This window comes from Euprymna scolopes, chromosome 1 (assembly GCF_053919585.1).
Source record: "Euprymna scolopes isolate OS-2025 chromosome 1, ASM5391958v1, whole genome shotgun sequence".
NCBI classification, from domain to species: domain Eukaryota; kingdom Metazoa; phylum Mollusca; class Cephalopoda; order Sepiida; family Sepiolidae; genus Euprymna; species Euprymna scolopes.
In genome coordinates, this window is record NC_136482.1 from 27538293 (window position 1) to 27551640 (window position 13348).

At 40.2% G+C, this 13348-nt stretch overlaps 1 protein-coding gene across 1 annotated transcript in view; it reads right to left on the reverse strand.

Annotated features, from left to right (window-relative positions):
• Positions 1-13348, reverse strand: part of LOC145279993 (coiled-coil domain-containing protein 63-like) — an 83152-nt gene that overhangs the window by 23292 nt on the left and 46512 nt on the right. The window contains exon 7 of the mRNA XM_080131603.1: positions 11571-11822. Within this exon, the coding sequence (XP_079987729.1) occupies positions 11571-11822 (252 nt within the window). The remainder of the gene's footprint in view (positions 1-11570; positions 11823-13348) is intronic.

Genomic DNA, 13348 nt, shown 5'->3' on the forward strand with positions numbered 1-13348 from the left:
TGATGTGGAGAATGTGTGGCCCCATTTGGGGGATGTGGAGAATGTGTGGCCCCATTTGGGGGATGTGGAGAATGTGTAGCCTCATTTGGGGGATGTGGAGAATGTGTGGCCCCATTTGGGGGATGTGGAGAATGCGTGGCCTCATTTGGGTGATGTGGAGAATGTGTGGCCTCATTTGAGGGATGTGGAGAATGTGTGGCCCCATTTGGGTGATGCGGAGAATGTGTGGCCTACTTTGGGGGATGTGGAGAATGTGTAGCCTCATTTGGGGGATGTGGAGAATGTGTGGCCCCATTTGCGTGATGTGGAGAATGTGTGGCCCCATTTGGGTGATGTGGAAAATGTGTGGCCCCATTTGGGGGATGTGGAGAATGTGTGGCCCCATTTGGGTGATGTGGAGAATGTGTGGCCCCATTTGGGGGATGTGGAGAATGTGTGGCCTACTTTGGGGGATGTGGAGAATGTGTAGCCTCATTTGGGGGATGTGGAGAATGTGTGGCCCCATTTGGGGGATGTGGAGAATGTGTGGCCCCATTTGGGGGATGTGGAAAATGTGTGGCCCCATTTGGGTGAGGTGGAGAATGTGTGGCCCCATTTGGGTGATGTGGAGAATGTGTGGCCTCATTTGAGGGATGTGGAGAATGTGTGGCCTCATTTGGGTGATGTGGAGAATGTGTGGCCTCATTTGAGGGATGTGGAGAATGCGTGGCCCCATTTGGGGGATGTGGAGAATGTGTAGCCCCATCTGGGTGATGTGGAGAATGTGCGGCCTCATTTGGGGGATGTGGGAAATGTGAAGTTGCCCTTTAGTAACTATTGTTCCCAGGTTCACTGGCTCGAAATGGAAATACCTGTTAGGGCATCTGGTGCTACCAAATCAGTCTAAAACATTGATGTTATTGTTTTTCCTTTTCTCTTTGCAAAACTGCTGAGTCAAAAACAAAGACAATAATTTTTTTCTACAAAACAAACAAATCAAACGCCATGAATAAATATTTGAAGATATAAAGAACTTGAAGAATAAAACCTTTTTCCAAAATTACTGAATTCGGTATTAAATAACCTGAAAAGCATTGACATATCAAAATAAAACAACTAGTGATGACATTAACATACCAAAATAAAACAACTAGTGATGACATTGACATACCAAAATAAAACAACTAGTGATGACATTACCATACCAAAATAAAACAACTAGTGATGACATTAACATACCAAAATAAAACAATAGATTGTAGGCATAGACCAATTCATACCATCTAAAACATTCCAACAAAAACCTAACAGCCAGCCATGGTTCTCCCCAGAATGTACTGCTGCTATCGCGCACAGAAATCACTTTTTCCATAACTACCAACGTAATAGATGCACTGAGACTAAAGCTGCTTTCAAGACTGCCAGCAACCACTGTAAAAGAGTGATAAAAAATGCAAGAGAGCTATATGCCCAGTCTGTTAAATCCAAGATAGCTGATCAGTGGCTTGGTTCCCACCAGTTTTGGCAAATAACAAATAGGATCCCGAACAAAAGTGTGCGTTCTATCCCAACCATTATCAATGGACCAGAGGTCATCTCGTCAGCATCAGACAAGGCCAACCTCTTTGCAAAGAACTTTGCAGCTAATTCTACCCTATGCGACGAAGGCCTTCAACTCCCCATATTTCCTCCTATAACACAGAACACGCTAGGTAATATACTAATATCCGTGCATGAGGTCGACAAGCTAATCAAGAACCTTGATTCCAGTAAAGCAACTGGCCCTGACGGCATCCCAATTATAATGTTAAAAAAGCTTCAACCAGAACGCGCTCCCATACTTACGAAACTGTTTAAGCGCTGCCTTAAGGAGAAATGCTTTCTGACTCCATGGAAGACCTCATCAGTTTGCCCTGTATTTAAGAATTCAGGTGATAAGTCATCTCCCTCTCAGTACAGACCAATAAGTCTCCTGTGTGTTATGAGTAAGTTGCTGGAATCCATATTAAATAGAGAAATAGTCAACCACCTCAGCAGGAACAACCTTCTTAGTGACACACAATATGGTTTCCGCTCTGCAAGATCTACCGCAGATGTGCTAATGGTTATATCTCACAGGATTAGTGAATCTCTTGACAAAGGCTTCCTTTCTAGGGCAATTGCTCTTGACATATCAAAGGCCTTCGACAAGGTATGGCATAAGGGTCTACTTCACAAGATATCCAGCTACAGTATAATTGGAAGTGTTTTCTAAATCATTAAATCATTTCTCTCCGATAGGCTCATAAGAGTAGTTGTCGATGGACAAAAATCAGAGGCCTGCAGTATTAATGCTGGAGTCCCTCAAGGGTCAATCCTGGGCCAACTCTCTTCCTGATCTACATCAATGACCTCCCTAAGCACATACTTAAATCATTCGTTGACATCTATGCTGATGACACGACCATCTACGGCAACACATCAAAGGCTGTAAATGACAAAGTTCTTTCTGATTCTCTCTCCTCTGATCTCGAGCGCATGGTTCAGTGGAGGAAGATGTGGCTGGTTACCTTTAATGCATCTAAAACCAAACTCCTATCCTTACATCATCAATGCTCTGATCCCCATCTGGCATCAATTGGGATGGATGGCTCTCATCTGGGAGAGGCCCCGTATTTTGACAAGCTTCTGGGTTTGACTTTCACTCCTGATCTGAAATGGAATACGTACATCAAGTCTGTTGCCAAGGTCGCTGGAAAGATGGTGGGATCCTTCTACTGCTCCAGAAGATATCTCACTGCTGATGCAATTCTCTATCTGTATAAAAGCCAAGTACGTCCAAGGATGGAATACTACTGCCATATCTGGGCAGGAGCTGCTAAAAACAGCCTATCCTGCCTTGACAGAGTACAAAATAGACTTCGTGGCTTAGTGGGGGATGCCGTTTTCTCTACCCTGCAACCTCTCTCCCACAGAAGAGACGTTGCGAGCCTATCCTTGTTTTATCGTTATTTCCATGGCAGGTGCTCGTCTGAACTCCAATCTCTGGTCCCCCCTAGCCAATCTTTCACGAAAAACACCCGTCTAGCTGAATCCACTGTGAAAAATTTACCCCACTCTTTATCTGTGCCTAAATCAAAACGTGGATTCCATGAACAAAGCTTCTTTCTTAGAACTGCACACCTGTGGAACTCTGTTCCGTCTGGCTGCTTCTCACCTTACTACAACCTGGATGTCTTCAAGTCTAACGTTAACAAATTCCTAATCAACCGCCCCCTTAAGTAAACACTTCATCAAATCTCCACACTAACGTTATGTACTTGCAATAACCCTTATCCCTGACCACCATGTAAAAAAATAAATAAATAAATAAAATAAAGCAACTAGTGATGACATTGACATACCAAGATAAAACAACTAGTGATGACATTGACATACCAAGATAAAACAACTAGTGATGACATTGACATACCAAAATAAAACAACTAGTGATGACATTGACATACCAAGATAAAACAACTAGTGATGACGTTGACATACCAAAAATAAAACAACTAGTGATGACATTGACATACCAAAAATAAAACAACTAGTGATGACATTGACATACCAAAATAAAACAACTAGTGATGACATTGACATACCAAGATAAAACAACTAGTGATGACATTGACATACCAAAATAAAACAACTAGTGATGACATTGACATACCAAAATAAAACAACTAGTGATGACATTGACATACCAAAATAAAACAACTAGTGATGACATTGACATACCAAGATAAAACAACTAGTGATGACATTGACATACCAAAATAAAACAACTAGTGATGACATTGACATACCAAAATAAAACAACTAGTGATGACATTGACATACCAAAAATAAAACAACTAGTGATGACATTGACATACCAAGATAAAACAACTAGTGATGACATTGACATACCAAAATAAAACAACTAGTGATGACATTGACATACCAAAAATAAAACAACTAGTGATGACATTGACATACCAAAATAAAACAACTAGTGATGACATTGACATACCAAAATAAAACAACTAGTGATGACATTGACATACCAAAAATAAAACAACTAGTGATGACATTGACATACCAAGATAAAACAACTAGTGATGACATTGACATACCAAAATAAAACAACTAGTGATGACATTGACATACCAAAAATAAAACAACTAGTGATGACATTGACATACCAAGATAAAACAACTAGTGATGACATTGACATACCAAGATAAAACAACTAGTGATGACATTGACATACCAAAATAAAACAACTAGTGATGACATTGACATACCAAGATAAAACAACTAGTAATGACGTTGACATACCAAAATAAAACAACTAGTGATGACATTGACATACCAAAATAAAACAACTAGTGATGACATTGACATACCAAAAATAAAACAACTAGTGATGGGACGATTCCAATATTTTTACCGATTCTGATACAATTACTGATTCCAATTCTTATTCTTTTAAACTCTCTAAGTATTAAGCTATAGAATTCGGATTACTATAAAAATCCATGTAATATGTGCATATATTTTTGCAAATGTAAATAACATTTATGGTAGGATATATTGATTTTGGTTTTACTGGTAATTTAAAATCAATTAATCAATAAATATTTATCATTTTTCATTAGCATCAGCGATGGAAATTAAATTTCAATAAAATATAAAAACAATACCCCAAATATAAAAGAATGGTACAAATGTTTCTGATTCCGATACCGATTCCAATACTTCAAAAAGTTCTGATTCTTCTGATTCCTGATTCTGATTGTCCCAATGCTAAAAACAACTAAACCAAACTCCATGAACTAAGTTTTTAGAATATAAAGAACTTGAAGCATAAAAACCATTTCCAAAATTACTGTATTCGGCAATAAATAACTCAAAACGGTTGATATACCATAAAACAAAGCAACGAAACCAAACCAAACACCATCAATAAAATTTTGTAGATATCAAGAACTTCAAGCGTAAAACATTTTCCAAAATTACTAGAGTCGGTATTAAATAACCTAAAAATTGATGACATGCTGTTAAAAAAAAAACAACCAACCAACCAAAAAATCGTACACTCCCATTGAACGACAAGATATAGAGACAAGATAGGGAGATTTGAAAGATATAATTTTTTATTGCAATTTTCATTCACCTAAGATCATCTTAGTGGATCTATCTGGACATCACGTGTAAACTGTGTTTGCCTCATTACTTTGAATTTCATTCTTCACAACTTTTTGGTTTTGGATAAACAGATAAATTGATGGCCAGGAACGACATAGAATATTAATTTGATTCAGTTATTAATTTTACAAATGAAGGGGGAAAAAAGGAGAGAAAAAAAAGGAAAATGGTCTCAGCTGACAACGTATTCAATGCCATAACATGTTTGCCAATATTTATAATGTAGATATTTTCAAAAAAAAAAAAAAAAAAAGGAAGAAAAAACACCGATTTCAATATTAAATTCCCAAACAATGTGCTCACCACTAGAACTTCCTTCTCTAACAACACCGTTTTCATTCCTGATTTTTATCACTCAATGATTTGAACTCTTTGAGTGTTAAACACAAGTAATGAATTCTATTAGGCTAATCTTTTATCCATGGCAAAGCATAGTTATATAGTGATGCAGGCCCGGGAAAAAGGTGTCCTAAAAGGAGGGAGGAACATAAAAGCGGAAGTTGGAAATCATGTGACTTCGACCCTGAAGAGTGACTCAGTCTCTTAGGTCTTGGACATCGATGAAATGAGATGCATGAAGCAAGGTCTCTCTGGCATCCGGCAAGGGGAGTGGGGACACACGTGGCTAAAAGTTGGTTTGCCAAAATATGTATGTGTTGTCCTTCCCCCTCAAATTCATTCGTTCTGAATCTCTCTCTTGCTCTCTCTCTCTCTCTCTCTCTCTCTCTCTCTCTTTCTTGTACACCTGCATTTGTTTTATGTCCTTGTTATGTCATAGATAAAACTCTTTAAAACGAAACCAGCGTCCATATGATTCTCGATTAACACTCGAATTCAAAAACATTGGGTTACAATTGAAAATACGCGGGTTTATAATGTTTATACACCTACGATGGCAAGTCGCCACTAGAAGTAGGTATGTAACAACTTGGTCGACATGCAAAACCACTCTTGTTCTAGTGAGTACTTGTTCTTTATCACGACAGACAGAGACCCCCCCCTCCTTATGACGGCGATAAGAAATACTCAAATTATTTCCATCGCTTAATTCAGAATTTTTCTTATAACGTCTGCCACAACTAACAATTAGACAATTCATAAAATCTTCATAAGTTGATTATTAGTCAAGATTATTTACTCTTTTTGACTTCTGGTTTCTGCTGAACATTTAGTTTGATAATTAGGTCTGGTCAAGCATACAAGAAAGCCATTCTTAACACGAGGGAAGAGGATCAATTTATCCAAGAGTAAGATGATCATTAATCAGAAGGGATCATATCTTGCTTGTCATCATCGTCCCATCTGTGAAGCAGAAAAAAGACGTCAAAAGGAGCAGACCATCTTGCCTATAACCCATAAGTTCATAGGAGTTTTCATGATTATTTTTTTAACCATAATTATTTCTATATCAAGATAGTCGTGAGGATTCGAGTTGCATCCATGGCAACCAGCAAGCTACCCCCCCCCCGGCCCGTTCAATAAACTGACATAACTTACTATTTAAAATTATTATTTCCAATTTAATATACAATCTGATTTAATTAGTCACGGTTTTGTATTTCCTAGCCCTAACACCATTTATTGAAAAGTCTTAACAATTTCATGGCCTCCCTTTAATCTTGAAAAAGAATTGATATCCCTTTATATGGAATAATCAAGTTGACACACAGATTTCCATTAAATTACCATTAAATTTCCATTAAATTACCATTAAATTACCGACGCAATGTTAATTCTGATCAGTACTAAATGGGTGATCCTTTTGGAATATCAAGTACTATGTGCTCTCTGCTTATGTCAGTATTGTTTCCAATCGTCCTAGATTTCTTCCTGCCACTGGAATCAAGCAATTCCGACTCAGGAGATGTATGGCTGGGTGTTGTGCGACCCTTACTCTACAATTGCATGCACAGTCACCCTTACAGAGGGTAGCCACTCTGTAATGATTCAATAATGGTGAAAATGTGACGAAGAATCGAGTGACTAGAGACATTAATAATGTCTCTACGAAATTCCCTGATTGGTCACGGTGACATTTTTTGAGGCCTCTAAATTTCTTTATCAGTATTTTCAAAACCAATAAACAACATTTTAACTTTTATCTTTACTGCAGCGTCAGGTTTCAACTATAAAAGTTGTGGTTTTTTTAACATGTGCGCACCTGAAGTAATTCAAGATAAAATCAAATTGTTCTTGTTTGTTATTTTTTGACAATGTTATGAATCACTGATTAGAGATCAGGATGTGTGTTTTGTTTGATGAAACGGTAGCAGAGGTGGGGGGGGGGTAATGGTGGTGATGGTGGTGGGGGGTGATGGGGGCTGATGCATCTCGAATTCTAGCTGTCAATTAACAGGATTAAGGTACGCCTCACTCTTGTATTTTTGGTTTATAAGACTGGCGAACACTGGTATATAAAAATGTAATGTACCCTTTCCTGCTCTGTCAGAATACAAACCATTCTTCAAAATCTAGTGAGCGAATATTTTTTCGCCTCCCTACTTCCTCTTTCTCACAGAAGACATGTTGCGAATCTATCTGCTCTATCATTAATTCCATGGCAGGTGCTCGACTGAGCTTCAATCTATACCCCAACCCAAGAAAACATTCACAGCAAATACTCTTCTGGCTGCAACAACTGTCAATACTGTTCCCGTACTCTCTATCAGTGCCTAAAACTAAACAAAAATTTAATGAGCAAAGTTTTTTTCCTAGAACTGTCCGTTTGTAGAACACATTACTGCAGGGCTGCTTCTCAGCTGACTATAACATAGTCGTTTTCAAGTTAAATAAGTTCTTATTGAGCTGTCCTCTTAAATAATCAAATCCTACCCAAGTTTCACTATTAGTGATCATCATGGTGTTGTCATACAATCTACACAACAGTTATTAACCCTTATTCTCGAATGGCCCTTTAACCTTGATAAATGGTGACCTTCTAATAAAACAATTATGTATCTTTATTGTCGGTGGCAGTGAAGGTATATGGGTTAGTCAGGAAAGAAGACACACGGGCCAAAATCGCCAATCATCTACTGATATCAATTTCGAGCTGTTATTCTAGAACAATCTGCAATCATCCACTGTGGGACATCCCTGACAAAATAGCTATGCTCACAGGGCACGTTATTCAGCAATAGGGAGTTTTTGGGTTATGAATCGTCACAAAATCTATTTATGTTTTGCAAAGGATCTTTTACATATCAAATCATTAAATATCATACTTACTGTTAAATATTCATAAAATATCTGGGTTGGTATAAAATCTTTAATAATTTCGGGAGAACCACCTTTTCTCAAAAAGCACTACAAAAGTGAAGCTGTTAATCGGAATTAAGAATTCACGATGGCTACCCCGCTGAAGATATGACACTTGCAGACAAGATAAATAACAGAAATACAGAAAGGGAGGAAATCAAATACTATTAATATATGGTTATTTATTTCGGTTAAATTATTGTTAGTTAATATTTATGGATCAGTTAGTCACATTTTTTAAGAAACAAGTTACGAAACAGGTCTTGGAATCGTGTCGTAACATATCTTGAGACAACCTGCGCAAGTTGTGGAGGTGGGGGAGATGGCGCGTGCACTGAAAGAAATAATCTAATAACCTGTATTCTCTCGCTAAGACATCTGATGAGCTAATGAAGAAATCACTCAACAGTAAACCTCTCTGTTTACGGCAAAGGAAAATAGGACATAAAAATATGTGACTGCTATAAGCTTATAATGTTGCAATATTTTGGACTTATAATGGGGTAGTTATTTAATTGCCGCCCACATCGGCAATATTTGGCACAAGGCCTGGAAAGTGGGAACCCCGCAGGCTCCCCTAAAGGAGGGACACTCCTGCAATTTTAAAAATTGCCCGAGTAACCCCGTCGGCATTCCCCGGTCGGGGCGCCTCAGGCAGCAAGCAATAAACTTGCCCCACCGGAAAGCCCGGTGGCAAGGCCTGGGAGGCGGTGTACCTCAGTCCAACAGGTGCTGGGCCGGTTCCCGGCCCCTCACCTGTTGGGCTGAGTGTCAAGTGACGAATCCTTGACTTGTACTACCCTGTCTTCCTGCAGCCGAAGCCGCTAGGAGACATCCCATCATAAGAGGCTTATAATGGGGTATATATTTAATTGCCGCCCACATCGGCAATATTTGGCACAAGGCCTGGAAAGTGGGATACCCGCAGGCTCCCCTAAAGGAGGGGCACTCCTGCAATTTTAAAAATTGCCTGAGTAACCCCATCGGCATTCCCCGGTCGGGGCGCCTCAGGCAGCAAGCAATAAACTTGCCCCACCGGAAAGCCCGGTGGCAAGGCCTGGGAGGGTGGACCTCCTAGGTATTACCCAGGCGGTGTACCTCAGTCCAACAGGTGCTGGGTCGGTTCCCGGCCCCTCACCTGTTGGGCTGAGTGTCAAGTGACGAATCCTTGACTCTACTTGTACTTGAAACGACATTCACCCTGGAGAAGTTGAGTCGGCTTCATGAAGATGCACATCTCGTACCGCTGCGGCCCAAGCCCGGCGATCGGAGGCAAGATCCCGAGTGAGCAATAGCCAGTCACGTCTCCAACGAGACAGGCCATAGATGAGCGGGCCCGAAATAAGCTCAGCGTTGGCTTTGATAGTCCTGAGCCACGTTCTTAGCTGGCCACCGACACATTTTTTCCAGCTGGGTAGAGGACGTGGGGAGATAGCCTCGTGGATAAAGACCCCCGCATCACAGCGAGAGGCATGGCCGAACCATCGAAAGCGTCGGGCCCGCAGTAGGTCAGTAATTGCCTGGAGATTGCAGCGAGGCCGGACTTCTTTGTTGGCGACGAAATCCAAAATGTAGAATGCGGCGGAGATTGTAGTGGTCGAAAACTTCTACGCGTCGCAGATCCGCTTTCCGTATGGGCCAGGTCTCACATCCATACAAAAGTATTGAGCGGACGAGGGCTTGGTAGATTCGTATTTTTGTCCTCAGACGTATTTCAGGCCGTGACCATAATCGCCTTTGGAGTCGACAAAAGGCAGCTCGTGCGGCATTAATGCGCGCTTCAATCTCATTCATGCCTTGACCGGTACCAATGAACGTGCAGCCCAGGTATTTGAAGCTATCCGTCTCCTCGAGAGTTTCCCCGTTGAGAGTGACGGAGGACCTTTCTGCTTGGGGGATGCCAGCCGATAGAATCTTCATCTTGCTGGCATTGATTCTCATGCCGATGGCAGCTGCCTTCTCCTGGATTCGGTTCAGCACCGTCTGTATATTTCTGTAGCTCTCCCCGAGAACCGCAATATCGTCTGCGTAGTCCAAATCGGTAAGATGAAAGTTACGCCCCACCACGACGCCAGGATATCCAGGCAGCGCCTGCTCCATGATCCAATCAATAGCGTAATTGAAAAGGGTGGGCGAGAGCGCGCATCCCTAGCGGACACCACTGCTGAGGCTGAAGAAAGAGGAGTCCTGGCCATAACAGCGGACACGCGTGCGAGTCCGATGGTAGTAGGCCTTGATCAAGTTGAGTAGCTTCGGGGGGATACCATCTGCTTCCATCACTCTCCACAGGGTACCGCGGTCGACCGAGTCAAAAGCGTCTTGATATCACGAAGCTGAAAGTGGACGACACTGCGACTCAGTTTCGACTGGACCTACGCAACCGATTCAATGGTTTACAACCAGAAGAATCGGTGGAAGATATATGGAAAGCACTCAAAAAGGACGTCACTGAAGCAGCGGCCAACACCGTGGGTTTCACAAAGCGTCGTCAAAAGGACTGGATCTCAAGTCGAACGGTGAAATTGGGTGAGGAGGCTAAACGTGCCAGACTCAACGGAGATGCCAACTATCGTCGCCTTCGCCGAGAAACAACGCACTCTGCCCGCAACGACCGCAATGTCTACTGGAATCCTTGACTGGTACTACCCTGTCTCCCTGCAGCCGAAGCCGCTAAGAAACACATCCCATCATAAAGGAATTATAATGGGGTATGATCCCACACAGTCGGACGATTCTATTTATAAACGATGCTGCTAAGAACTGACGAATCAAATTAATTCACGTTCTGCTACCAACCAATCAGAAACCAGAATTGCTTCATAAATATTAAACCTTTTCTGGAGCAATTTCACATGTTCTTTTCCCGAGTTTCGACACGGTAAGAATATTTTGTTCTGTGGAACTGTCTACTACAAACAAATCACCTCCCAGGACTTGTGTGTAACAGTGAACCATCTGAAACTGTTCTGAAACTCAAAATGGCTTACACTTCTAGAGACAATTCATTTAGTTTACGCATATGGTTTACATACTAACATGTAGCTGAGTAATAGTCATCTCTTCCTCATTGCCATAATAAGATCCAAGAGATTTATCGAACCAATGGCCTCTTTTGAACTTACCTTGATTTCCAGGAATTGGTTCACAAGAAGTAAGTCGGAAATACGTTGATCAATGGTGCCCATGTAATGAAGAATTGTCTCTTCGTTAATTTCAGTATCTGTGGCCAAAGCAGACGCCAAATGGTTTTGATCGCATCGCACAACTTTTAGGAGTGAAAGTATTCCGTCTTTGAATTCTTCCATAACTTTCTGCGTTTCCAATATGACAGCTCTTCCCTTTTCGGCATCAGTGGCAATAACCAGAGTCTCGTCCTTAACAACAAACAAAACAAACAAATCAAGTAATAGTATGTGTGGTGAGAAGGAAAGAGAGAGACGGATATATATATATATATATATATATATATATATATATATATATATATATATATATATAGAGAGAGAGAGAGAGAGAGAGAGAGAGAGAGAGCTTTAGCCACAACGTACTGTATGTTGGATTATGGAAAAACGTATGGTCAATAAACGCATAACTATATGAAACTAGCAGGTTGCTCGGCGTTGCCCTGTTGTAAAATATGCTTAAATATGATAGTTTAATTTATGCAGATTTCGTATTTATTATTATAGAAACAATCCTCTATTGAGTATTATATTGTACCCAATATGTAGTAGTGATTTCAAAAGTTAAAAAATATGACTTGTGTTCTATCAGCTAGAATCGAAACCAAAGCATTTAGCGCTCCAGCATAAATCATTACCATTTAAGCTATCATAAGAAGGATAAGAAATAGTTAAAAACGAACCGCCTTTAACATATTTTATGTTAATTTATACAAGAGCACTTTAAATCGACTTCCTCCTGCCAAGTTCCATTTTTTACACTTTTGACTCTTTAGCAGCTAATTTTACCGACTAAAAACCCATACTATATGTAATCATTTGACTTGCCTCAACCTTGCATGCACTTTGAAAAAATGGATTAATTTTTTATAAGATTAATAATAAATCAAAAATATGTTCATATTAACGTACATGAGGATTCTGTTATTTTTTCATATAATACACATTTTACTTTCCTGCACTTGGTTTTACACCTTGCATGTTTGCATGTTTGTCTTGCACAGTGATGAAGTATAATAATCGATGTATCACATGCAAGTGATTCCCGATTTTAACTCTTGCCCCTTTCATGTACCATCTGATGATTAGTTATATATTGAGATTAATTGTAACTCATTAATAATAACAGAGTGAATCCGTATTATTTGAATTTTTCGGACTACTGTTCTCATCTTGAGTATGATTTTCACAACGTTTTGGTCGATGTAACCCCCAACCTTCTTCGGGTGTATATTATCTAACTCTGTACAGACTTTCGAATGGTTGGTTGGTTGGTTGTTTTTGTTTTACGGCATATCAAGCCTTTTCGGGTTATTTAATGTCGAATCCAAAGATTTTGAAGAAAAAATTTTTTTAATAGAATATATTTGTTGTTTTCACGTCGGTTTCTATTTAATCCATAGTTGGAACCCTAACAGGTACTACCACTCTGGGTCAGAGTGGACCTGGGAGCAATGATAATTAAAGGGTGGCTCCACACTCCCCAAAGCCCACAAGCTGGGGCCTCACCACTGGATATAGTTTAAGGTCATATCCAGGACCCCCATTGAGGAACTTTTACCCTCTGCAGGGGGGTAGTCGGCGTATTCTAATGCCCCACCGACAGGGCCAGAATTTCAAATGGAATCCTTTATTTAATTCAAGGGAGTAATTCGCAACTGTAAGTCCTAAGTAAGTGTTGAATTATTGGACTCCCAGACATCGTCGAGTCACCTAAG